Source organism: Salvelinus alpinus, chromosome 2 (assembly GCF_045679555.1).
Source record: "Salvelinus alpinus chromosome 2, SLU_Salpinus.1, whole genome shotgun sequence".
In the NCBI taxonomy this organism is placed as follows: Eukaryota; Metazoa; Chordata; class Actinopteri; order Salmoniformes; family Salmonidae; genus Salvelinus; species Salvelinus alpinus.
Window position 1 is genome coordinate 73,381,480 of NC_092087.1, and position 27,986 is coordinate 73,409,465.

At 45.3% G+C, this 27,986-nt stretch overlaps 1 protein-coding gene across 2 annotated transcripts; it reads right to left on the bottom strand.

Moving 5' to 3' along the window:
- Positions 1–101: 101 nt before the first annotated feature.
- On the bottom strand, positions 102–27,354 carry LOC139567727 (myosin-9-like). Of its 2 annotated transcripts, XM_071389180.1 has the most exons (41): positions 27,082–27,305; positions 21,167–21,498; positions 20,747–20,903; positions 20,628–20,655; positions 20,374–20,467; positions 19,864–19,881; positions 17,960–18,052; positions 17,762–17,825; positions 17,223–17,321; positions 16,672–16,815; positions 16,444–16,539; positions 15,871–16,142; positions 15,461–15,634; positions 15,044–15,217; positions 14,719–14,833; positions 14,186–14,379; positions 13,900–14,021; positions 13,721–13,790; positions 13,477–13,637; positions 13,220–13,328; positions 12,966–13,097; positions 12,395–12,601; positions 11,958–12,095; positions 11,585–11,708; positions 11,315–11,486; positions 10,780–10,992; positions 10,455–10,599; positions 9,922–10,128; positions 9,321–9,425; positions 9,047–9,199; positions 8,450–8,698; positions 8,068–8,280; positions 7,584–7,796; positions 7,278–7,439; positions 3,890–4,018; positions 3,707–3,795; positions 3,469–3,592; positions 2,989–3,197; positions 2,693–2,801; positions 1,814–1,986; positions 102–1,415 (listed from the first exon to the last, which is right to left on the bottom strand). In XM_071389180.1, exons 2-41 carry the CDS (start codon positions 21,491–21,493, stop codon positions 1,304–1,306), a joined length of 5,889 nt encoding a protein of 1,962 aa, XP_071245281.1. In that variant the 5' UTR covers positions 21,494–21,498; positions 27,082–27,305; the 3' UTR covers positions 102–1,303. The 2 variants fall into 2 exon arrangements, with proteins under 2 accessions (XP_071245281.1, XP_071245282.1); XM_071389181.1 differs by lacking the exon at positions 19,864–19,881 and having other exon boundaries at positions 27,082–27,354.
- Between the last annotated feature and the right edge of the window lie 632 nt (positions 27,355–27,986).

Genomic DNA, 27,986 nt, shown 5'->3' on the forward strand with positions numbered 1-27,986 from the left:
GTATCGCTCCTTCGTTTAAAACTTCTGTTTATTCCTTTAGTGTGAAAATTAATATTGATGCAGTGAAAGTATTAACTTCAGGGTTAAATATTGCAGTCATATCCCTTTAGTATCATTTTATTGAAACATGGCATCTGATAAAATACAAAATACTCTGAAATAAAACAATTGTCAATATACCCCTCAGTGACAACTCATTAAACAGTGAGTGAAAATTCAGCATAAGCATACATCCCCACTAGATCTTGCAGAACCTCTAAACTCAATTGAAATATGTGAAAGTGCGATAACAGCAAATGAAAGTGACCAAGCTAGATTAAAAATAAGAGTATGTATTCTTAGATGTGAAGTAGAATTCACACCATGTAGTATTCACTGCCACTCATGTGCAAAGAACAGTGCCATCTAACCCACCACCATTCTCTCTATTTAGCAGAGCACATGGATCAACAAAGCAGTCAATCATTTCAAGAGACCAATAACTATCAGAAAAGAACCCGCACATATTTCAGCATAATACAATTTGCAAGTGTTTAGGCTGTAGTTATTCTCAGTGTATATGCACCAACTTCATGCCTGTGACCTTCAGGTATAAAGTGCAGGCTTTAACTGTAGATGTAATAACTGTGTGCAAATGTGATGCATGTACTACAATGTGGATTAAAAGTTAAGTACTAATGTGTGTGCAGAAAATACCAGTGAAAAAAATGTATACCAGAAGTACATAGTACAACACTAATAAACCATATTAAATTACTGCATTCATAAAGAAAAAACATTGTGCACAGCGAAAGATGGCAGAAAAAGTATCATACAAGTTCCAAGGGAAAAAGAGGTGGCAGCGGATATTGTGGTGTATTCTAGCCACACTAACAATTTAAGCTGCTAAACCATGTCGGAATAATATACTTCTTATAATATTGAAAATGGCTGAGTAGAAAAATGGATCTAGAAAGTCACATATTTGGAAAGCTAGCCTCTAAAAAAAGTCACATTCATGACAAAATATAATTTGGCCACAGATTTGTTTTGCACACATGCACTGTACAGATTTCAAATGTGAATTAGTAAATCTAGGAGAACGATCTCAGATCTCCAACTAGGCCTACCTGAACAAAACAGATGGTCAAAAATGGACACTGAAGAGAGCAGTATAAATCTTGGTATACAATTATTTGTATGATAGCAAGGATGGCTGATGGAGCAGTCAGCTATAGAATGCACTATTATTTAAATCTATGATAGATTTTGCATTTCCAGTATGGTCCCTGTAAAAGTTTGCATCTCTCCTGTCACGTTCATCTCACTCGGGTATAGGCTTGGATGCGTCGCTGGTCAGATCCATCTCCTCATCACTGTCCCCCATGCCTGTGCGATTCATGACACGGCGCATGTTTAAAGGCAAGTCCCCGCGCCTGCAAAGAGTAAATCAACAACTTCAGAGATATTTGGTAACAGGTTTTATGACTGCGCAATTACTTAAATACATTGAGATCCTTTTATGCGTGTTCAAAGTCAAAAGACCCAGTAACACATTTTGTTTCTGTAAAAAGGAGTGCCAAAAACACCATAACTATAAATCAGTCTAACTATCAAAAGGCTGGGTTGTATTCAGTGAATTCAGAATGTTCCCCCCCAAAATTCTGACATGATCCCTTCTACCCGACATACATTCTACACCTATGGCAAAAACCAGAACGCGCACCCAGGGGGGCCCCAGGACAGCGTTTGGGAAACTCTGCTCTACACAATCCATTTCTAACTGCAACATTTCACTCTAATGAATATAGGGTAGCGGGAGGGATGACCATACCGGAGCTTGCTCTTCAGGGTGCTGACCTCTCGGGTCACTGCGTCTTGCGACTCAGTGGCATCATCAAGCTCCCTCTGCAGCTTCCTGCGGTTGGCGTTGGCACGTGTCACTTCCTCCTCTGCCTCCTCCAGCTGACGCTTTAGCTGACGTGTGCGGTTGTTCGCCTTGTCCGCCTGTGGAGTACAGGAAGAGGACGTTCAATCAGTGGCTGCAAATATATGCATCCATCTATGAAGGCTATACAGTAACTGTGCAAGGTGGTTCAGTGGCTGCAGCTATACAGCATGCGGTTTCTGGTTGTTTTCCCAGATATCAGCGCAGATACAGGACAGGTCTGCACAGATTATCTGGGGTATATTCATTCGCCGGTTTCCGTTGGAAAATGTTTAGTCTGTTGCAAAACGTTTTTGTAACAGAAATCGTTTACTCCAAACTGAAAACGTTTTGCAACAAAAAATTGTTTATTGGTCAAATTCAGGAAGGTCCCTCTCCATTTACTTCCGTTTGGTTCCCACAGTAAACGTTTCCGTTGCAAAACAACCTGAATAATGAACACCCCAGATCTCTACAATACAATCTGCAGCCGTCGTCTCGCTTGTCTGGTTACATTGTACCTGAGACTATTCAAACACACACACCACAGGAGGTTGGTAGCACCTTAATTGGGGAGAACAGACTCATAGTAATGGCTGGAGTAGAATAGGTAGAATGATATCAAATACAAACATATGGCTTCCATGGGTTTGATGCCATTTGCTCCATTCTAAAAATTCAACAGCCTTCACTGATATACATTACACCCATGTTGCTACTGATATAGGGATAGGCAACTGATGTTGGAGTAGGTAACTGATCTAGTTCCACGCAGAGTAGACCCACCTCTGCTTTGTACTGCTCGGTGTTGCGTCTCTCGTCCTCCACCTGCAGCAGCACCTCTTTCAGCTTCTTCTCCGTGCGCCTGACCAGCCTGGACGAATGCTGACGCTCCCTTAGAACAGAAAAAAACATGACTCATGAAGGGGCGTTCTCCTAACCTGCTTCTCAAAATTCATAATCGGTCAAAGGGGAGGGACCTTGGATCCTCTCCTACAATACATTGAAAAGGAAACAAGGATAGAGGACGTGAGGAATTGAGGAAAGACCAAGGGAGACCGCGCCAATGTTTTTTTACTTACTTGAACTCCAAGTCCAGTTGCTCCTCCAGCTGCAGTAGCTTGGCCTCCAGGGCAGCGATAGAGGCCTTGTATCTGGACTTCACAGTCTCCTCCAGCTCCTGCAGCTTGAGCTTCAGCTCCTTGTTCTGCCGGTCCAGCTGGGCCCGGAGCCCCTCCAGGCGCTGGGCGGTACTGCGCTCTGCCGTCAGCTCAGTGGTCAGCTGGTCAGTCTAGGGCGGAGTGTGTGGAGGTATGGACAAGACTATGCATTGAGATGAATTGGACAATGTAGTGGCCGGCCTATAACGTTAGACATGGTGTATTTGTCTCAGTTGGGTACTTCTACTACAAATAGAGCTCTAACGATTCGGGTTGAAACACCACAAACAGAACTCAATTATTCTTCAACCAGAGTCCCTCTTTTCCCTTCATCTCCTCGTGACTAACCCAGATAAATCAAACACTTTCCTCGGTACAGCTCCTCTGCGATCAGTTCATTACCTGCAGTGTGGTTCTCCTCAAGCGGTCGTTGACCATCTCTGTGTTCAACTGCTCCTCCTCCAATTCCTCCTCTAGCTTAGCGATACGAGACTCCAGCCTCCTCTTCTCATCCACCGTCAGGGAACTGAGGGTGGGGGGGGGACATTTTGGTTGGGAGGAAGAAAACCCATCAGAGAAATTGCAAACTCGATGCAAATCAATGCAATTTCAGTGTTTCTATGATGTGTCTGAGCCGTACTTCTTAGCGTTGTGGCTGTTGAGCTCATCCTGCAGTTCATCCCTCTCTGTCTGGGCCTGTTTCTTGACTCGCTCAGCAGACGCCAACTCCTATGGAAGATGGAGAGGAGTCTGTCATGAGGCGCATAAGAACATGGACAATGGGGGTGGAGACAGCGAGCCAGAGCCCTGCAGCCAGACATACCTCCTGGAGATGGATGGTGTCAGCCTCCATTGCCTTGACCTTCTTTTCGTTCTCCTTGGCCATGTTGAGGGCCTCGTCCCTGGACAGACGCAGATCCTCCAGCTCCCTCATCTGATCTTTCAACAGGGCCTGTATAGGAGAGAACCAAAGGACTGAGTCAAGTACCACACCAGACTGTAGGGCTTGGTATCCTTCTACTGAAGACTGCACACTGCCTATTTTGTAGTGAGCTGTGAACTACGTTTTTGTCAGTGTAAACCTAACAGCTGTTAAACATACCTTCAGCTCACTTTTGGTGCATAGAGAAAGTCACCGTGTATGTGAGAGATCAAGCCATTCTCAAAACCAGAAGCCAGTTAAAACAAAAATCCATCAAATTTACTGCTCTGCACTCAGGTAATTACTTCATGCTAAAAGTCTGACTTGGTTTGTTCAAGGGACCAGCTGTGACCCCTCTGGTTCTAAACTGTCGTAGCTGAATCAGAATTAGTTAGGTAACATAGATAAATAAGATGTTTTATTTACTTTATACTTGTCATTAGAATGTCTTCTTTTGGACTATACTGTTGGCAGTTGCATTTTCCTTTCTTCTCTAGGGAAAAGTCACTTGGGGCCCAGAGAGGGGAGAGGTCAGGCTTGTCTTTTACATGTCTGGTAATATGCAGAATATCAGAAAGGGAGAAGTCAGGTTTGAACATTGTCTTCATATGTGAATGTGTCTGTAACTATTCCTAAACCATGTGAAGGGATGGCGTGATTAATGGGGAACCAGTTAGTTATCTCCACAATGTCTGTACTCCAGTCATTCCCTCCTTTTCCCATTGGGGGGGGAGGAGTATGGCAGTGTCTGGAACCATTGTATTACCCCTCTGATGTTGCATGAATCTTAACCTAGTATATGACCTAGAGGCTCACTCCCCACTGAGCATGTCCAGGAGGGGGTGTATTTGAGATGGAGGTATCTAGAATTGACATATGCCATTGGATGAGGTAATGTTTTGGTACTATGAAGTACCAAGAATGAGAAGTAGAACCTCGCCCAAGAGACCAAACTGAACAATTATTTATAGCTAATGCTATCTGGCTATGGGATACTCCTCTTTCAAGTAAAAGGCCCTTTGTGAAGTTTCTGAGATCTGTGGTTCGTCATGTGAGTTGAGAGGGGTGTATCTTGGCTATAAAAGATACTAAGTATTCTTTTGTAAGCACTCTAAGATAATTCATTTATAGACACTGAATTGATCTGAGAGTCAAAGGGCTATGGTGAAGCTCATAATTACAGATGGAGTTTAAAATATAACTCTGACTTGTGTGTGGTTTGTAAACTCTCCTCATTTAGTAATACAGGAAATTACCATGACAAAACTGAGACCAAATCCATTAACTAGGCCCATGGTCACAAGCACCAAGTGCCATCTGATATGCAAGCACCGATGAGCGACTTGGAGCAACCACCACCAGGGACAAGTGAACATTAACCAACTTAGAACACTCACTAGGAACAACCCTGTTCCCCAACGCCTCTTTGCTCAGCCCTGAGTACTCACTGGAGGGAAACCGCTAGCCATATCCTCACTTTCCTCCACCTTAACAGGAGACTCACTAAGCCTACATGCTACAGGAACTGTCAACCGCTCCTCAACAGGAAGTGTCAAAACCAGTGGATCTGGCTTTTCCAAACTATTTTTCAAGCTCTTGATTCTCCTCACAAAACAGCAGTGTCACCCCGCAAAACCCAGATCAGGTCTTCCAGCGGATTCACACTAGCATCACGATTGGGAAGAATCTCCCACACAGTTTAGTGAGAAAATTGTCAGCTAAATCTGACACCCAAACAAGCTCACGGTCAGCCTGCTGAGGAACCACAACCTTAGCTACTTTGACAAGGAACATGTCCTTAAATAGACACACGAATCTCTCAACCTGCAGAAGGCACACAGATCTCTGCCCAGAAGGTCTCAGCTAGAGACAAGAATAATTTCCTGGGAACCACCATCTAGTTTAGCATAAACAATTTTCCTTCAGGGCCCCCCACAAATCCGCCTCCCGTTTTTTTTATTTTTTTTTAAGTTTAGTTTTTTTCCCATCAGCACTCTCCTAAAACATGATTAACTTTACAAACTGGGGACAAAACTCCCCTTGAGAAACTACGCTCGGGCTGCATTCAGCACAATGCTACCAACCATAGCAACAGTTAGCCACTAGCCTAGCGCTAACACATACTCAGACTCCCAACTGGGAAATCTAATCCTGCAAAACCGATAGTTTTGATTTTGAGTTAAATGCCCTACAGTAGATAAATACCAGCTGCAAACAATGTACTAACCTCATGGCCACCGCCACAAACATTTGTTGACCAAAACCCATCAGCTGAAACTCACTAGCACTGCTCCAAACCTCTCCTAGCTTACTTTAGACAAACATCTGCATTGCTACCCGTAGACTTCATTGCGCTAATGCTAGTTAGCATTCGCCCACGAAACTGCCAACTTCATTCAGACAGCAAGCAGACACAAACAAATGGTATCCACAAGGTCATCAGATTCTGGGTTTGTAGAGGATCTTGCATTATCCTTTTAAATAAGTAACGTCATGCTTCAAGCCACACCCCACCACATGGAACAAACGTAGCTTGAAGAACATTTTGGGGAAACGTGTCTTTCATGACAAACAATTACACAACATTCCAGCACCTTCATGACAACTTGGTCGGCCAGTCCAAGCAGGTTATTATTTGTTCAGATGGTGACAAAACAAATACAAAAAGGCATACACAAACTAAAGACAAAAACAAACGAAAGGCCTCGTGGCCACCAAACAAAACCAGCAGCCTCAAGCTATGCCAGCTGGGACACTGCCTATCATCTTCATTGGCAGCACCTATGTGCAAATAAAGGCTTGGCTCAGCATCTCAACCCAGTTGCTGCTGCCACCTGGGGATGGAGTGTGGAAGTGTATCATGGTAGTGCGTTTGTCCTAACACTAACCTTCCCACCCATAACATAACTAACGCGATGCACAGAATTATTATTTGGCAGGGAAGACTTTGTAGATCATTGATTCTACACCTCAATTTGCACAAGCTGATCCTCTCCAACAGACTTGGAAGTTGTAGGAAAAAGAAATTGGTCAGTTAAAAGGGGAGAGTCAATGAAACCAACCATGGAAGTATAATGTAGCGAATTAAAGGGGTAGCCCCGACCGAGACCTGGGTCTAGCGACTGGCAAGCCAACACCTAATTGATTGGAAACAGCTTGTGTCAATTACAAAACATTTCCTACATGCAGCAACACTAGCGAACAATCCTAGAAATACCAGTAAAAGCAGAGTGCCTCAAAAAAGTAGCCTAAAACTCACTGCCCTCCTGTGTGCGTCCCTCTGTATTACCTGCAGTTTCTTCAGCTGTTTGAGGGCCTCGTCACGACCCTTGTTGGCCATGCTGATGCCTGCTTCCAGTTCTCCCAGGTCTGCCTCCAGCTTCTTCTTAGCAGCCACGGCCAGGGCTTTCTGCCGCCGCTCATCCTCCAGCTCAGTCTCCATCTCACGCACCTGAGGAACATCACACAGATCCAAGGTTGTGTTTAGTAGGTTACATTTCTTATTAGAGCATTTCTTATTGTATAAGTTCAAGTAGTCTGTTCCGGTTTCAGACTGCTTTCTTCCAATTGGTATGGAATGAACACAACCCAGTACCTGTTTGACCAGCTGCTTCCTCCTCTCTTCACCTTGCTCATCTCTGGCCTGCAGGTCCCTGTCGGACTGGGCCTTCATGGCCTGCATGTTGACCTCCAGACGCAGCTTGGCGTCCTCCGTGGCCTGCAGCTCGTCCTCCAGTTCCTCCAGCTGCACGCGCATCTCCTCCAGCTGTTGATCCATGGCACGCTTCGCTTTCTCCAGCTCGTGGACCTGCACAAGAGGCAAAAAGGAGGAACTTCAGAATACAATTAAAACATTTTCATTCAACAATGAGGGAGTGTGGGAGGGATGGTGCATTCACGTTTTGCGGCATTTGGGAAAGTTCCAAACTATCCTCACATCCTCCCGATTTGTAAAACACATTGGAGAAGGTCAGACTGGATTTGTATTTTTAGGAGTCTATAAGACAGGACTCAATGAATCGAGAACTTGATTCACCCACTCGCAATAGTTCCACAACAACATTCGTGATCGGACTTACACTTTTACCGACGTCGTCCTTCGATGAGACCAGGTCATCCATCTCTGCCTTGAGGACCTTGTTGGCCCGGTCCAGTTCATCCTTCAGGTCCTTAATGGTCTCCAGCTCACGGGTCAGAGTCAGGGCCCGCGTTTCCTTCTCCCTGGCCTCGGCCTCAGCCCGGTCCCTCTCCTCAGCATTCCGGCTGGAGATGGTCTTCTCCTCAGTCAGCATCTGTTATAGTGACAAGCAAGAAGGTATGTCAGTAAGACAGTTGAGTAAAATCCAACTTTTTGTTTTGATATAGTGCATGAAGCAAATTTGAACCGAAAATGATTGATCTATTCATCATCATCATATGATGCTATAGAACCTCTATGCCGTCACCCATCAACCCATTCACCTGGTCAAACTTCTTCTGCTTCTTCTCCAGGTTGGACACCGTCTGCCTGAGGTTGTCCTGGTCCACCATCATGTCATCCAGCTCCTGCTGCAGACGGGTCTTGGTCTTGTCCAGCTTGTCGTAGGCCGATGCCTTCTCCTCCAGCTGTTGGCCCACGCCCTCCAGCTCCCGCTGCATCCGTTTCTTGTTCTCCTCCGCCCCCTCCAGGGACTGGGTCTCCAGCTCCATCTTCTTCTTCATCTCCGTCAGCTGAGGATAAGAGAAGAGTATGAGAAGTTTGGTAGAAAGGTAAAAAGGGAGGGGAAGAGATGCACATGAAATGTAGTGCCGATTGGTCAAGCTAAAGCATCAAGTCGTGTCAATACGTAAAATACATGAAATGCCTCAGACTTCATGGTTTGTATGTCCAAGCGTACAAGGTGGCATAGTTCAAAATCAGGATTTTATTGAGAAAATAGGAAGATTTCGGTTTGCATTCAGTGAGGTGGTGTAATACATGTACGATAGGGGAAACAAAACTGGGTAGTATTATGGAGATAGAGGGACAGAGGAATGTGCTAGCAACCAGAGCTTGGAGGGTGTAGAGCTGGTACTAACCTGAGCTTGGAGGGTGTAGAGCTGCTTCTCCGTGTTCTTCTTGCCCTGCTCCTCTTCCTCCAGTGTCTCCCTCAGGTTGTTCTGGTCCTCCTCCATCTGACGCAGACGAGTGGAGAAGGAGAGCTTCTGACGAGTTTCCTCCTGGAGCAGCGCCTAGAAAGAGGACAAAAAAAGAGAGAAAGAATGGTTAGTGTGTGTTTAAGGCCATTTCTAAAGAGCACAACATGGGTGTGTGCGCGCGTCTCTGTTGGTGAGCGTGTCTGTGTGACCGTACCTGTACATCCTGCAGTTGAGACTCCACAGTGGAACAGTCTTTAGTTGCCTTGATGGACTTGCTCTCAACCACACTCAACACGCTGTTGACGTTGTCCAGCTCAGACTAGACAGAAAGGAGGAATTAACACAGCCATTTAACCACGTCAATCCATTATCATCCATTAACCCCACCCCCCTTTTGTTTTCACACTGCCGCTACTCGCGGTTTATCATCTATGCAGTCACTTCACCCCTACCTACATGTACAAATTACCTCAACTAACCTGTAGCCCCGCACATCGACTCGGTACCCCCCCGTATATAGCCTCGTTATATTATTACTTTATTTTGTACTTTAGTTTATTTAGTAAAAATGTTCTTAACTCCATTTCTTGAACTGTATTGTTGGTTAAGGGCTCGTAAGTAAGCATTCCACTCTAAGGTCTACACCTGTTGTATTCGGTGCATGTGACAAATACAATTGTATCATGTTAATCTATCCATCCACCAACATAATACTTTGAAAACCCCCAAAGTGTTCTGCATCCCCCATTCATTCACCCTCTTGCCTCATATTCCTTTCTCCATCAGCTACAGCCAAGCATCCAACCCACACCTACCTGCATCTTGGCCACCTTCTCGGCCAGCTCCTTTCTTTGCCTCTCGCTCTCAGTGTGTTTGATCTGCAGTTCCTGGACCTGGGTCTCAGCCTTCTTCCTGCGCTGCTCTGACTCACTCTTCCCCTGGTTCAGGGTCTTCAGCTCGATGGCCAGCTCATTATGTTCGCTTTCCATGGCCTGCTTGGCTTTCTCCACTGACGCCTTGTTCTGAACGAGCAGACACATGGGCAGGAGGTTACATCGGCGGTTCTCTACCGAAATACTATGAAGTACAGCTCTTTTTACTTCCGAGAAAGTGTTCATGTTGGTTATATAAATTCATGCTGATGAAGACTTCAATATGAAATACAAACTGTTACAGTAAAACCTTGAATGTTACGGGCTGACCGGTCAATCGACAGGCAATATAAAATTAAAATAAAGACTCCACCATTCACACAGTCATGTTAGAGAACCATATGCCCCCCCAAAAGAGAGAAATTCCCATGATGCCTACATATGAACAGTATAATGCAGTTTAAGTGAGCCCTCACCCTCTTGGCCTGCTCCAGCTGTTCGTTGAGCTCGTCGAAGACCTGGTTGTGTTTGTGCCTCATGTCGGCCACCTGCTGCTCGTGCACCTTGGCCTCGTCCTCCAAAACCTTCTTTAGCTGGGTCACCTCAGTCTCACGCTTGGTTCTGAACAACAGGAGAGAGCGATTGAAAGTGGTGGAGGAAGAGGGGAATTGAGGACTGGCCCCATATGTCTTCTCAACAGGTAATGGTCTATAACTAAAACTTGACATTTACGCATGGCAAACCACTGTCCTTCACCTCCAACTGTGTGTGTGTGTGTGTGTGCATGGACGCTCCCAGTACCTGAGCTCTTGTTGTGTTGCAGTGGAGTCCAGTGTGTCCTCCAGCTCAGTCTTCAGAGCCTCCAGCTCCTCTCCCAGGTCCCTGCGGTGTTTCTCAGCCTTGGCCCTGGCAGCCCTCTCCAGCTCCAGGTCCTCCTGCAGCTCAGAAAGCTGGGCCTCCAGCTCCCGGATCTTCTTCTGGGCCGTGTTCTTGGCCGCGGCCTCCTCCTCTATCCTGGAGGGGGGTGGGGAGCGAAGGAGGATGGGGGTTAGAGTGTAAAGCATTGAAATTAAAAGTCATACAAGACTATTTTGTCAGCTTTGGTTTTACTGTATGGGCTTAATGAGATCCTAATAAACAGCAGATTAAACTCTTTCAATGGAAAGTAAAATAACATCTCATTCAGGCCAACCAAATGCGGGCCGCAAGCCAATTTAATATGGCCTGCGTCCCCCCCCCCCATACATGCGGCCTATAATGTGTCATTTATAAAATGACAAATCAGTAAATGAATTTAGGCCCCTTTCTCCAATCATGCATTTCCCTTCCCCCTCACCTGGCCAGCGCAGCCATTAGCTCCTCCTCCTTCTTGGCCAGCTGGGCTCGGAGCTCGGCTATCTGGGCCTGCAGGTCAGCCATCTGGTCATTCAGATCCGTGGAGTCTCCCTCCAGCTTCCTGCGGTTCTTTTCCAGCTCTTGACGACTCTTCTCCTCCTTCCTCAGCCGGTCTGATGAGGGAGAGGAAACCAGGGTTGTCTCAATACTTTAAAGTGGTTCACCTCATAAACGTAGAATCTATGTCATTGTATGTCTACGGTCCACCTACCCTCCAGGTCAGTGATCATGGCCTCGTGCTTGTTCTTGAGTTTCTGCAGGCTCTTGGACTTCTCCTCCTCCTCAGTCAGGTTGGTGGTGAACTCTGAGATACGTTCCTCCAACAGCTTCTTCTCCTGCAAGTAAACAAATAACCCCACACTGTTACAAAATAACAACCCCAGAAGGTTACACAATGTCTGAACCATAAGAGCACAACCGGATATTACATTAAGATAACACCTAGTCCCTACTTTACTCTTAATAAAAATTGGTCCATGATTACTTGCTTTATTGCTGGAATGATTGAATAACTGCCCAATTGATTATTTTATTCTTCCATCCATCTGAAAAAACATGCCAATGCCTCAACTTGTACTACAAACCTTATTGAGTTTGTTGTTCTGGTCATCCAGCACCATGACATTCTCCTCTATCTTCTTCAGCTTGGCATCTGTAGTCATCTTCTCCAGCTGCAGCTTCTGCCTGGCTGCCTCCTCCTCATCCAGCTGCTGCTCCAGGTCCTACAGACAGATGGAAGGAGAGAGATGGAACTTTTTAATTCAGATGTTTTCACCTCAATTCCTTCCATCACTCTCTTCCTCTCCAAGTTCATTAAAAGCACCACACCCCTTGGAGGGTGAAATGGAAGGGAAAATGAAAACCAGTGAAAATTTACAAATTTGCAAAGGCAATTTAATAGGAGAAATAAAGTTAATATCTTTACATGTGACTGACAGGTTTGGACCACAAGGCTCAATTAACAAGGGAAAGTTAAAGTCCACCATAAATAATATAACTTAAAAAAAAAAAGTTTAACTACCGTGATGTTGGTCTGCATCTTCTTCCGCTCGGTCTGTAGCTGGGTGACCCTCTCCTCTTCCTCCTCCACTCTGGACTCCAGGTCGTGGAGGATCTCCTCCAGCTCCTGCTTCCTGGTGGCCAGCTTGGAGCGCATCTCCTCCGCCTCGGCGCACAGCTCCGTCTCCGCCTGCAGCTGCTCCTGCAGGGCTAGCTTCTCTGTATTCAGCTAGGGGGAGTGGGGGGCATGTGTTAGAAACAGGGCAATGATACACACCAAGGCTGAGATGCTGGTTGGTTTATGATACTATGGTGTTAAATGGTATGGAAGTAATTCACTCCATCCATCAACAATGTGTAAGACACTAGGGGCGATTTCCTGGACAGATTAAGCCTTGGACTAAATAGCAAACTCAATGGCAAATCCCAGTTAAATGCTTTTTAGTCCAGGACTAGTCTGTCTGGGAAACTACACCAATAAGACATATTGAAAGGCACCAATTCATAATCGTTCTGAGTGTACCAGTCATTACCTTACATTGGAGCCTAGTCTAATCCATAGAAATATAATTACTAGAAGGCACACTCCATACCTGTTGCTGCTTGGCCTCAAACTCCTGCAGCTGCTCCTCAGCTTGCTGCTGCCTCTCCTTGGTCTTCTCCAGCTCATCCTCCCTAGCCTGCATCTCCTCTTCCTGCCTGGTCACCTGCAGCAGAGGCTTCACCTGGGGGAGTAGGGGGAAGAGGACAGGGACTCAGGACAATGCAGGTAGCTGAGGAGTAGGGGATGAGGTCTGCAACACTGATATTAGGATGCTCCCATATGGATGTGCAACAGTGCGTGTACCTTAGTGAAGAGTCTCCACCACTGCCAGTTTCTGAGTTTGAGGTAAGCAGCACAGTTCCTCTGGATCACCTTCATAGCAGTCAGCTGCTGCTGTCTCTTCATGAAGGCTCTGGAGACAGACAAAAAAAAACGTTCAATCAATCTACATGATGTTATTGGAGTATGTGTACGTAGCATGCTCACACCAACTAATATACAGTAGAAAAATCACAAGCCAAACCTATGCTAGTCACTGCTCCAAATGACAAATTCCTTACTTGCGGGCCACGTATCCACGACACCAGGACTGGAAGCTGATGATGATGTCGGTGATCTTAATGTCCCTCTCCTCCTCCAGGTGGGCCAAGACGCCGGCCCGGAAAAACACCTTACTCTGGCCAATCCGGAACAGGTTGGAATCCAGCTCCAGGGCCTTGATCTGGGAAGAGGAAGGAGAGAGGATGACATTTGGGAATGACATTGGAAGACTGCTGAACGATGGTTTGTTCGGATGCCTCTTACCATGAGCACACAGGCTTGTTTGCCATCCATGAATCCCTTGGGAATGGCGTTGGGAGTGAGGATCTCATATCTGGGAAAGCAGGAGAAGTTCAAGTTAAACAGTAAGAGGCTAGTCTGCTGACAGTGAAGCTGATAAACAGGAAGGAGATGACAACAAAAAGATATGTTTCCGTGGTTACCTCTGTCTGAACTCCTGGAAGACGATGCGGTTGGGGAAGCCCTGTCTGCAGATACGGATCCCCTCCAGAACTCCATTACACCTCAGCTGCTCCAGAACCAGATGAGGCTCCAGCTTACCAGCCTGACAGTGACAAAGTGAAGAGCCAGGATTTTAAATATTCATTTTATAGTATATGTGCTGAAGCAAAGACCAACTGCTTGTGCCTCGTATTAATCATATATTTAAGTTTATAGTCAAACACACTCATTGATCAATGGAAGATTTGATGACTGTAGACACCATACCTTCTTCTCGTGGTTGGGGATGATGCAGCGGACGAAGTTGGGGTTGGTGTTCCTGAGAGTGGTCATGAGGTTGGACAGCTGCTCCTTGTAGAGCTGGCCCACGGTGCGGAACATGCCCTTACGGATCTTAGTGGCCCCGTGCATCCCCCCGTCAGACATCCCAGCAACTTTGTCCAGGCCCACAATACGGTCCACTGAGAGAGAGAGAATGAAAAGGAGCAACAGGATCATAGATAGCACTTATCAACTCATCTTTCCTGCAGTTCTTCTCTTTCGCCATGTACTTTCAGTTCAAACATACAGAAAGGTTGCTGCAGTTCTATTGGCCAACACCAATCATGCAGTTCCATGTACCAACAGTAGGTGACATCACACTATTAGAGTCTACAGCCCAACCCAGTTACTTTCTAGTCTAGTGGAAGCTGCTGAGGGGAGGACAGCTCGTAATGAATGGTTTTCATGCATTTGATAACCATCATTATGAGCCCTCCCCTCACAGGTCCAGTCAGCTCTCAGTATCTCACGAGACTTACCGTCTCTCCAAAGCTCCGACACAAACTTGTCAGTGGACTGGTTGAGCAGCGTGGCCACGTTGTCATTCAGGGGGTCCATGTTCTTCATCAGCCACTCATCTGCCTTGTAGTCCACCTGGGGAGGAACCATTTTGTGATCACATAGCTGACCAGTCAAGACATTGTGGTATTACCAATTTTCTCAGGTTCAAGATAAATTATACGGGTTGCAAAATTCCGTTTTTTTTTTAGAAATCCCGGTTGTAGGATCTAAAAACATTCATAAAGTCCTGAATTTTACCACCCAATTAGTGATTGATAGATTCACCACGAGTGGTGAACTGACCTTTCCAGCGTAGTGGATGATGCAGAAGTCGGCAGAGTCCTTGAGTTTCTTGGGCTTCTGGAACTTGGGGTTGTTTCCCTGCTCCTGAACCACCTTCTCCACAAAGCTCTTGTCCGTGGCCTTGGGGAACCAGCACTCTTCATCCAGCAGAGCCAGCACACCAGGAGGACTGGCCTAGGAACAGCAGAGAGAAATGTGGAGGACATTTAAAACATGCTAACTTTAGGGGATATTGACTTGCATTGGTTTTGGGGAAAATATGCCCAAGTTAACATTTGGTGACAGCAGCCAGGTAAACAAAACATTTGGACAAGCATAAACAGCAATCCATCCTAAGACAATGTGTAATTTGGAACAGAACAAATCACATAAGCCTCAGGTCCATTAGGGAAGAGGTGGAGGTGGCGATATACTTACATGCTTCTCGATGAGGTCGATGCAGGGCTGCAGGTCCAGGCCGAAGTCGATGAAACTCCACTCGATGCCCTCCCTCTGGTACTCCTCCTGCTCCAGGACGAACATGGTGTGGTTGAACAGCTGCTGCAGCTTCTCGTTGGTGTAGTTGATGCACAGCTGCTCAAACGAGTTCAGCTACAGGAGAAAGCGGGGAAAAGACAGAAGGTACACATTAGACAGACCTTGTTGGTGGGAACTCAGAAATGCAACGTTTATCTTAACGTGAGAAAACAGTAATGATATCCACGCACCATCTAAATAGAGATGAAGATGCATTTTGAAAACCAAATGACAATCAACGACCACTCACGCCAAGCCATTGTTTTGTATTCAATGACCAACAAACCCCTTTCCCACGATCTTCAGCTCACCTCAAAGATCTCAAAGCCAGCGATGTCCAGGATGCCGATGAAGGAGGCTCCCTGTCTCTTGGTCTTGTCCAGGGCCTTGTTGATCCTCATCACCAGCCAGCGGAACATCCTCTCGTAGGAGGCCTTGGCCAGGGCCTCCACCGCAAACTCAGCCTGCTCCTGGGTCTGGGCCTTCTGCACGTAGTCCCTGCCCACCTTGATCCTGGGGGACAGGATGGCCCGGGTGAAGTCGGTCACGTTCATGCCCAGCAGGTGGCACACTTTCTGGGCCGCTGAGGCAGAGAGAAAGGGGTGGATGAGTGGCTGGTGCTGGATGAATGGAGAAGGTAAGGGGTTGTAGAAGCCATGAAGGAGGGTTGCAGGAGACAAAGTCTCATTAAGGACCCAAGTGGTGGAGTAGAGGGTGCGCACTTTTGTTCCAACCCAGAACACACTTGATTCAATTAAAATCACAGAGCTCTTGATTAGTAGAAACAGGTCAGCTACTGCTGAACTAAAAGATAAAAAAATTGAACCCAGTACCGATCCTGGGGGAACCCCAGGAATGATTAGTGTAAAACAGATGTAAAGTACCTGTGTCATCAGGCATGGAGGCCTGGTCAGAGTTGCGCTCCTTCTTGAAGCTCATGTTCCCCAGCTGGAGAACGGCGGACACAGTTTTCAGAAGACCTGATGGAGAACAAGACCATCAATCACAAGACATCAGTTATTTACAGAAATTGCATTGATCTTGAAAAAAGCTATTAGAATACTGTAGTATTACAGGCTAAAAATCAGGCGTGACAGGGGGAGTTAGCGTACCTATCCGCTCCTCCTCTGGGATGCTCATGATGTTGAAGGCGTCCATGGTCTCCACAAACAGGTCCCGGTCCTGCTGACCAGGGATGGTCACGTTCCCGTGGGTCAGGAAGCGGTAGTTCTTGTAGTCCTCCAGACACAACTCAGCTGGTTAGAGAGAGACAGAACACATAAGCTTTACTATAAGACATTATAAAAAGGAAGATATATGCTTTAGTTATATCAAGTTATAAAGCATTATATCTGCAGGCTTCAAGTAAAACGTGTTAGTGGATTTAATTTGATTTAAAATCAAGACTTATTTTACAGTCCAACCATTATACTTATAATAATGCCCGGCATGTAAACTAGCTGTTAAGAGCGTTTGTCCAGTAACCGAACAGTTGTTGGTTTAATGTACCCTTGAGCAAGGAACTTATCCTAATTGTTCCTCTAAGTCACTTGGGATAAAGGTTTTTGCTAAAATGACAAAATGTAATAATTGCCCTGCACCCCCCCCCCAAAAAATGACATGGCATAAACATTGATATAAAATGAGTTTGTTGGTCACTCACAGCGCATTTTGTCCCCAGCTCCTGTGAGCATGTAATAGAAGATGTGGAAGGCTCTTTCATCTTTAGCCTGCCGGATGGCTCTGGACTTCTCCAGCAGATCTGGCAACATGGTTCGTCAAGAAAAGAAAACCCACCACAGACAACCAATAAGTTACGGAATATTTGATGTTAAAGCTACAATCCTTAGTTGCTACATCGATTTTTGGACTTATGAGTGATACATATCCATTGATTCTTGAAGAATAACTTAAACTGCCTCATTAGCTTAGCTATACTGCCGTGCGCCCTCAGAACCCAAAATATAAGCTTGTTATGACTCCAATGTTTGTAAACAAATGTAAACGTTAAACAGTGAGGGAAGGCTAAAACTAAAACCCTGCCATCGTGGATGGTCAGTCCTCACACCCATAGCTCTAGCCATGACCGTGTGTGGATTTATTTATCCAAGCCCATCCCTCAGCTTTCTCAACTAACGATTCTAGCTTGAAGGCTGTACATGTCCTTCTAGAACTATGACGACGTATTGATCGAAAGGATACAAGTTTCAATGTTGGCTCCCACAATGTATCCATTGACGTCGAAGTTGATCCGGATAAACTTCCCCTGGGAAGAGAGATAAGGCGAGATTTGTCACTTGTAAGACCAGCTGGCAGTGGATCCAGTTAGTCAATACTGGTCTCGTCATTATCGCCATCACATAATTGCGCAAAGACGCAAAAAAAAAAGAAGGTTCTTACGAATCTGGAGGAGTTGTCATTCTTGACCGTCTTGCCGTTTCCGAAGGCCTCTAGGATGGGGTTAGCCTGCAGAAGTTGTTTCTCTAGCTCCCCCTGGTGACAAAACATATACATGCAGTATATTCACAAATATACTCACAGGTATACCAAACGTTATCATTATGGCAGTAGGATGGCAGGATGACTCAACATGAGCATTCATGCAGTAAGATGCTGCAACTACTTAATTCATTGCTGCAAGCGTTGCATTTCATCTTGGCGAGAAGCATTGGGAGCACCCGCTTGACTCCATGCGTTTGTCGTGGAACTATAGCCATGTTATGCACACGGTACACTCAGTGGCCAGTTTATTAGGTACGACCATCTAGTACCGGGTTGGACCCAGGGCATCAATTCTACAAGGCGTGGTGTTCAAATGTTGCTCAATTGGTATCAAGGGACCTAACGTGCGCCAGGAAAACCCTTCCCCACACCATTACACCACCAGTCTGTACCGTTGACACCAGGCAGGATGAGGCCATGGACTCATGCTGCTTACGCCAAATCCTGACTGTCATCAGCATGACTCAACAGGAACCTGGATTTGTAGGACCAGGGAATGTTTTTCCTCTCAAGTGTCCAGCATTGGTGATTGCGTGCCACTGATCGGAGTGGAACTCTGTGTGGTGGTCTGCTGAAAAAGCCCATCCGTGACAAGGATGGAGGAGTTGTGCATTCCGCCTTTATTTGTGGCCCTGATTCTTGCCATTCTCCTTGGACCTCTCATTAACAAGCTGTTTTCACCCACAGGACGGCCTCTTACTGGATGTTTGTTTTGTCGCACCATTCTCTGTAAACCCTAGACACTGTCGTGAGTGAAAAGACCAGGAGGCCGACCGTTTGAGATACTGGAACATTCAATCAAACAGTAACTGAATGCGTCAATGCTCGTCTGCCTGCTTTTTATAGCAGGCCACAGCTAGTTGACTCACTGTCTGTAGGAGCAAACCATTTTTCGTGAATGTGGTGGTGTACCTAAAACTGTCCCGAGTGTATACTGCCTTAGATCAGTTTTCATCATAGACATATAGAAAGTAGCAGGTGTGCATAGCTGTAAGCAGTAAACAGCAGGATATGCTACAAACCAAGAAAGTATGACCGCAGGGAAGCTATAATTTCCGAATAAACAGCCACTCATTCGTGTTAAATATTCCACATTCCGACACACTCCCGTCCCAACCACAAGCCCAGACTTACACAAGCACAAAAGATAAGCACTTAAAGTACATTCGAGACAGTCGCCAAGATCCCAAGACAGCACACAGGCATGGAACACCCAAAACAGGTAAATCAGCTTTTGTTGTTGACCACTTGTTCTAAGACCAACCAGATGAGGTGGACAAAGGCCAGGGAGTGGGGTGGGACATGTCAGACAAAAGTGAGACTGGGTTACCCCTTCACTACTAGTGTGGCCTGACTCATGAGCACTTTGCTGATGGCTAAACACACACAACTTCAATTTGATTCTAGGGCTGTGTTTACACAGCGTCCCAATTCTGATCTCCCCCCCCCCCCCCCACTACATAACAGATCTTTTTCAGAGCTGATCCGATTGGTCTTTTGACCAATTAGTGAAAGAAAAAAAAAAAGACCAGAATTGGGCAGCCTGTGTAAACAGTCTGAAGCATTGTTACTTGATCTGCTTTACTATGCAGTCATTTGAAATATCACGCAGTACTCTTCTTGTCCTAAATCTCTAAGGCGTTAAGCTTTTGGTATAACATAACACTTCATCACACCTCAGATACAGCCTTTCACCTGTACATTACACCAGCACACAGCTTGCAGTTAGTAGAACATACATGTACATCAAGGGGGGGGGGGGGACGCTGGCAAGCGGGAGAGATGGCGAGCGATTAACTCACATGTGCTAACGCTGCACCCTAGAGATGGGAACGATGATAAGAGAAAGAGTTGATCACAAGTACTAGCCTACAGTGGTAAAACAAACTAATACAGTGTCATGCAACAGTTATTACAGTCCCATCCAATGTCAATGGGCTGTATTCAACTACCTGAATTCAGGAAATGGGCCCCTATTCATAAAGTGTCTCAGTAGAAGGCAGTGCTGATCAAGGATCAGGTCGCCCCGTCCATGTAATTTCGCTCATATTGAGAGGTAAAATGCTAAAACTGGCCCTAGATCAGCACTCCCTCTGAGACGGTTTATGAATACTGGCCCTGGTGACTCCAGGGAGGCGAGACAGGCAGGTCCGGGCCTGAAACAGGAATGCTAGGAACAACTACCCTGACTACCCGTAATAAGTACAGGGGGATGAGAAAATGAGCAGCAGAACAGGACAACTACAGAGGACAGAGAATGGAGGTGTAGGAAGAAGGGGAGTGAGGAGGTGAAAAGGAGGGCTGGTACTGACCTGGTCTTTCTTTGACTTAAAGGAAGAGGCAACGTGTGCCAGATACTGGATCACTTTCTTGGTGTTCTCAGTCTTTCCAGCTCCCGATTCTCCTCTGCAGGAAAGGAGAGAGAAATGAGATAGAAATGAGAGACGGAGGGAGAGAACAGGAGTTGCTGATTGAAGAAGGGAACAGATGGCAAAAGACATCTCATAGGAGCTAGACAACAAGCATAAATAAAACCGGGAAGATTTTGAGCAGAGACATAGCTTACGTGCAGAGGATGGACTGATCTTCACGATCTGAAATAGAAGACAGAAAATACATGTGAGTGTGTGCGCGCGTCACAGGTGTGTATGTGGCACAGGTGTGTGTGGCATCACATCCTCTCACCCTGCATCATACTCCTGTAAGCGTTGTCTGTGATGGCGTAGATGTGAGGGGGCATCTCGTGTCTCTTCTTGCCCTTGTACATCTCAATGATGTTCTCGGAGTAGATGGGAAGGTACTTGTAGGGGTTTATCACCACACAGAAGAGGCCAGAGTACGTCTGAAAGTTACAAGAGAAGGGACTCAGCACATAGGCAACAATAACCATCTACACCAAGATTCTGACCCAAATCTCTCACAATATGGCAAAAGATGAACGTGAACAATATGCCGTTCCAAAATCGGTTGTCCAGAGTGCTGTGTATTTATCAGAAGTGTAAATTGTTCTGGGTAAGAGTTTCTGTATACATGTGTTATTTTACACGTATTTATGTGGATTCTGTCTATGTAAATATGTGCATATGAAGCATGCAAAACACTCACGTAGATGAGGCCAGAGTAGTAGCGATCCTTGAGGTTGTGCAGCACTGAAGCCTCGTTCAAACACGTGAGCTCGGCCATGTCCTCCACCTTGCTGAACTTGGGAGGGTTCATCTTCTGGATATCGTCCTTGTTCACCGTCACCCTCTTGCCTGTATCGGCTAGCTCCACCACACACTCCTCTCCCTTCTCTTCCTTGACGGAGCCGGCCACGAAACCCAGCGTCTCCGAAGGGATCCATACTAGCTTCTTGGTGGCCCAGTCGGCCTGGTCTAGGGGGTTGGCGACCTTACCGCCGTCTCTGTAGAGGAACTTGTCCGCTTCGGACATGGTGGCTGTGGGACGAAGACAACAACAACGATAAGACCACCCAGGAGGTAGGCTGGAGAAAGGAACGTGAGCCAGAACATAGTGGCTGTAGAGCGGAGAGGAGAAACACAAGTCACGGAAACACCCGTTGAAAAATTAATTGATGATCATGGTTTGGCCCAGGAGTTTGTCCTGAACACATGACCGGATTTATCGAGTTCGGCTTCTCCTTGTACAATAACTGATTAGCTTCTGACATGGCTGTAGAATGGATAGGGAAAATAGGACACGTGTCCAGAGGGAAAAAAATGCAGACATGCTGAGCTAACCGAAGACTGTTACAGCCCAGCAAACTATTTTGGTCAAAATGCCTTACTTTAAAGTGAGGGGCAACCACAAACAGCATTCAGGTGCAGTTCAGACTGTTCCAAATGACTAAAGGTACAGCTCAACTGACGTAATTATTTTGGTCATACGGCGTCCCGTTCCTTGGATTTAATACCTTAGAGACAAAGTTTGAGTGAAATGTTTAAGTGTATAATTCACTCAACCCGTCTAAGTTCAGGTCATATATAATATTACTGTAACCATTTCAGAACACGTGATCATTGTTGAGAACGCTGAACACGAGCTTGTTCTACAAAGGTTTAACATGTAATTCCCATTTGCTGAAAATGCATTGGTATGCGTGAAATAAACATGTGTTACATGAAACGTGCTTCTCAGGAATATTTGCCATGTATGAGAGGACGCGCACACACCTCCGCTTGCACACGCTCGGCTGCACGCTAGAGTTTGTACGATGAGGATGTATTACGAGGATGATCTGCTGTAATCTTGGTAGATTTTCTCATGAGACGTAAGAGGCGTTATGGACCGACTTTGTCCAAGCATAAACTGGATCAGACTCTAAATGGGTTGTGACAATCAGGAATTGTGCATGCACACGTCATCGGAGTCACACACACCTTTCTATCATGACCTTTGGCACTTACACGCTGGTCTTTGTCACTCCTGCTTCCCTCAACAAGACAACTTCTGGGCATTGACCGGGTGCTCCCTACATAGACACGGGCACTTCTCTCCAACAACTGTTCCATACATGCATCGTAACCTTTCTCTTGTCTTCCTATCCCTTAACAACCAAAAACAGAACATTCCCACTATTGCTTGATGCCTATGCTCGATGAAGTTGACAACATGAAGGGACTACCTGAACTTTGTCTAATAAACACTTGGTTTTTGGTTTGTTGCAAAACAAAAATGCTACGGTGTGCCATATTGAATGGACCCCAGCTGTCATGTATTACACAACGTCGTCTTACGGACAAGTAAAGAGCGGCAGACCAGTCAGAGGAAGACACATGAGGGCTCCCTAACTTCCTTTGAAGGGGAACAGAAAACAGGACAGCCAGTGAGGAATGTCTGGAGCAAGTTTAGACAGACATTTCATTATACTCAGCCACCACTCCCTTAAGAACAAGACGCCGTGTCTCTTTAGGAATACCTTCACTCTTCAGGTTAAATTGGTGAATACACAGATCCACATCTTAACCTACTACTCCCCCCTTCGATCCTTGGGCCTGTATTCATAAAGCGTCATCAGAGTAGCTCTGGTGCTGATCTAGGATAAGGTCCCACCTGTCCATAATCTTTATCAATATGATCCAAAAGGCTGATCCTGGATCAGAACTCCTGGACTGAGGCGCTTTATGAATACAGGCCCAGGTATTCTAGGTCAATTTCTATTTCTATCTGCTTGTGTCTCTAGCTATGACTCTTTCAAGGGTGTGGGTGTGTGTGTACATACTCATGGGCCTCAGGCTACAAGTACAGACTACAACACCCAGTCGTAACCAGTTTTTACCTCCTTGGTAACATTGTAATTACATTCCAGGTGAGATCTATATCTTCAAGATTACATAACTTGTACAGGGTTGCCTTGTCCACCATTATAATTCTATGCCTCAGGCTGCATTTTACACAGGCAGCACAAATCAGAACTCCCAATTTGTCTTTTGACCAATTAGATCAGATCTGCAAAAGATCTTACGTGAAAAGAGCTTAAGTGATAGTTCAAAAGACCAATAAGTGGAAAAAATATCAGAATTGGGCTGTCTGTGTAAACGCTGCCTTATACTGGGTGAAGGCTAATGAAGCTGTGTCCAGATCAGCATATATTTCAAGGGTTTCTCCTGCTTCCATGCAAAACATGGCCGCGTGTTGATCATGTCACCCATAGGGCCTGAGGTGGTGACACTGAACAGTGTTTTGTGTTTAGTTTCTAACCCCTGTCCCCCCTATCAGGGAGAAAGTGTGAAATAGGGACAGAGAGAAAGAGGGAGAGAAAGGGGGATAGAGAGGGATGAGAGAGGGACAGAGCGATAACATCCAGCTGGATAACATCCAGGTGTCTCTAAGTTCATTATGGGCTCAGACTGATGCTCTGATTAAAGACAGAGGGGGAGGATCACCTCAAGGATCTCTGTGTCCATGCTGTTGGCTGCCCACTACATGTGCCAGCAGGAGTGGACAACTAAACCAGAGTAAACCAGTGTGAGTACACAGCTTAAAATCAGGACTGTTCCCACTCATAATGACCCACGCATGCTAGCCTGATCCCAGATCAGTTTGTGCCGTCTCGCCAACTCCTTGTCACTCAGACCGAAAATGACACTGACTGACAAGTTGGCACAAACAGATCTGGGAATCAGGCTGATCTCATGCACGTAAGCCCCATCTGAAACACATAGGAGGAATGGGTTCTCGTGGGAGACATGAGGGAATGCAGACAAGACGACCATGAGAATGAGAGACTGTCACATGAATGTGGGTTTTCAGCAACAAAGTGCTAACTGTGGGCCAACTGCCACAGGAAGTTGTGTGATATGATGTTGCAGTGTTGACATGCATTTCCTGAGGGTCTTATTGCCCAACTTCAGTCTAGAAAGGACACTACTGACATCCACAATTGATGGTACCCATTGTCATAGTGTTAAGAGGATCAGTGTAAGCTCATACAGCGGGCTGTGACTGTCAAGGATTTCCTAGTCACCTTTCAACTCGTATGACTGGCTTGTCAACTCAAAAGACTAGTGTCACTAAAAAGGGCAATTACACCACTTGCAACCTAATTTCCATAATCTCCAGCACAACACCAGTGTCCATCTACATATTTGAAAAATGTACATAAATACATTTTAAAAGTTGCTGGAGATAATGATTGAGGTTGAAACGTGGCAGAATTGCCCTTTAACACAACTCCTTATCCATTCACTCGAGGGACCCGGCATGATTCGTCTTGCAGTTGCCCCGATTAGATTTCCGTGCATTGGGTCTAGATCTGGGTTCAAAAAGTACTTGAAAAGAGAAGGTAAGAAAATGATAGTCATAAACCAGCGGGAAAAATAAGAAATGTATTTGGCGGCCCGGTAGCCAATGCTTTGCGGCCTGGTGGTTGGGAAACCAATGGCATAGTCCCAACAGTGCAAACATCACCCATCTGGCACTCCAGGTAGGCTTAATGCCCCCCTATTTAAAATCTTGACTCTTGGGTAGATGTAAAATGTTAATTTGGGACACTCCAATTGGTATGATATGTTACATTTCGTATGGTATGTATTAATTTGTGGATGTCCATCATCCATTTCATGTGCTGTTGCAAATTCCAATTTGTTGTCAGCAACGCTAGCTTGGTGGCTAACGTTAGCTGGTGTTAGGGGCTTAATGTTAGCCAACATGCCAAGTAGTTGCAGAGTAGCTAAAAAGTAGTCGGAAAGTTGCTAAAACTGTCCGTGATGAGATGTGAACACACAACCTTTGGGTTACAAGAAATTCGCTTTATACTCCTGCCCGCTCAACCACCCTACTTTATTTTCTGTCTTAAATAACCTTCTGTCATACGTAACTATTTTTTATTTTACCTTTATTTAACTAGGCAAGTCAGTTAAGAACAAATTCTTATTTTCAATGACGGCCTAGGGGCAGAACAGATTTTTTTACCTTGTCAGCTCGGGGATTCGATCTTGCAACCTTTCGGTTACTAGTCCTAACCACTAGGCTACCTAACGCCCTACTATACCAAATGTAACATATCATACTAATTTGAGTCCCCCGGATTTACATTTACTATGTTACGTGTAGTCTGAGACCAGGCTGTCTCTTATCATCTAGTTAATGCAGGTACTAGGAGTGGCCAGGCATGAACAACTTTAGTATCTATAAAAAATGGGTGGGGGAAGTAACTAAGCAAGATGGTAGATATGATTGCAGAACAGCTATGCACGTACTAATCATATAATTCTATTTTAAGGTGTGTATGGTCTAGTCCCCAAGGAAGGACTCGATTCCTACCAGGAACATTGCATTCTGCTAAATAGCTTGAAGACAGCGCAGTGGCTTGAGTAGGACATTCACTGAACTGAATACAGGTTTGGCTCAACAGTTCAATGCCACACCTTTACCATACGAAACAACTCAAACACGAGACCCAGTATTTCAGGTGCCAAAACCACTTGAATGCGAGTGTGTGCAAATTGTGTATCCTTAGGGCAGATCCATATCAGGGCGTGCGTGCATTTTGTGCTCCAACCAACCCTCCAAGCCATGGTCTCAAATTACAACTTCAAACCAAGACAAGCAAACATCAGATAAATTGGCAGTGTTGGAGAGCAGTGAACTCCATTTAGTAATTTAAATATTTAGTAGGCAAATGTATATTTTTCCACATCAGACCTGCGTAATTCTCACTTGAAACATGGTTTGTTTAATAGGCTAAAATAAACATTTGACATTTTCTGAAATGTCAGACTACAAATTGCAAGAACAAATCACTTTGCGGTCATATTTAAACAAAGTGTATTTTAGCCTTCAGTTGAGTAAACCATGTATTTTTTTTTAGGGTAGCTTACTTTCTTTCAGTGTGAAATTATTGGTAGCTTAGTAAACTATATTTTCAGCGTAGCTTCCCAAAAACAGTAAATTGGTCAACGTAAAGTGCACTACTACAGGTTTGATGGCTGTGGTTCGGAATAGCCACCAATTTTGGGCAGCAGAGTATAGGATTGGACACTGGCTGGGTGTTGTCATTGTTAATTACTTATCATGAAAAGGTAAAATAATAATTGTTTGTACAGGTAGCCTACAATTGGCTTACCCTTGCAGATGCTGCCATCCAGGTTAGCTTTACTCAATGGCTATACTCAAACTGTCAGTGCAAATTTGACGGGACTAATGTGAAATGACTAGAAAGAGAGTATCAATATTAAGTCCCATCAACTAGCAATGTAACGTTAGTTTGCAATCTTCCCAAATGTCCCTTCGTTACTACCACCGACTACGTTGTCACCTGAAACAGTGACAAGGCTACCTTGACGTCGAGTAGTGCGAATGCTGCTGGACGCATCACCTTTCGATCTACATTCGCGATAAAAACGCAAAAGCTCACATGACACAGAACTAATAAAAAATAACCTACTTGTCTGTCGTCGTTTGTAGAGTTACCCGCAACAGACTTGGAAGAGACCACTAACATATTATAAATAGATCTCATCCCACGAGGATTACAGAGGGACCGATTGATAGGTAACCTTGATAAAAAATAAACTTACCTTCTACTCGGTTGTAGGCACTACGGGGTGAATTCGTTTGCTCTACCGGTTTCCGTGTTTGCTAAGGCAACTTCTTCCGCGCGACAGCAAACTCAAGAAACCCTACTGCAGATGATTTCCTTCTCAATTATTTCCCTTTCTGTTATCTCTGCGCCGGGCGTGACTGAAATGGGGTGGACATATCTAAACTACGATCCACCCACTTTATCATTCACAGGTGAGAAACGTCTGACTGCGACCCGCGTCCTCGCCAAGACTAGGTAAGAAACGCCCACGCCCATAGAAAGCCCGCCCCTCTTATACTGGCTCTTGGCTACTTACGTTAGAGTAATTTAGCAGAAGTTCATTTAACCAGAGCAATTAGGGTTAAGTGCCCTGCTCAAGTGCACATCGATAGATTTTTCCCGTAGTCTGGTCAGGGATTCGAACCATCAACCTTTCGGTTACTGGCCCAACACTCTAACTGCTAGGTTACCTGCTGTCCTTGTAGCATTTTAGCTAAGCCTAACCCTTTTCCTGACCATAACCTCATTCTCCTATCCCCCTACATGAATTATCCTAACCTGCTACATTAATTATCCTAATCTGCTACATTAGTTCTCCTAACCTGCCACGTTATTTATTCTAACCTGCCACGTTAATTATTCTAACCTGCCACATTAGTTATCCTAACCTGCCACATTAATTGTCCTAACCTGCTACATTAGTTCTCCTAAACTGCCACGTTAATTATCCTAACCTGCTACATTAGTTCTCCTCACCTGCCACGTTAATTATCCTAGCCTGCTATGTTAATTATTCTAACCTGCTACATTAGTTCTCCTAACCTGCCACGCTAATTATACTAACCTGCTACCTACATTAGTTCTCCTATCTTGCCACGTTAATTATCCAAACTGCTACTT

Excerpts from the sequence above, each read along its gene's own strand:
- LOC139567727 (XM_071389180.1), bottom strand. The coding sequence starts at position 21,493 with ATGTCCGAAGCGGACAAGTTCCTCTACAGAGACGGCGGTAAGGTCGCC. Across the intron at positions 9,426-9,921 it reads AGAAGGTGGCCAAGATGCAG|TCTGAGCTGGACAACGTCAA; the intron begins GTAGGTGTGGGT and ends CTTTCTGTCTAG. Across the intron at positions 3,796-3,889 it reads ACACCATCCATCTCCAGGAG|GAGTTGGCGTCTGCTGAGCG; the intron begins GTATGTCTGGCT and ends CATCTTCCATAG.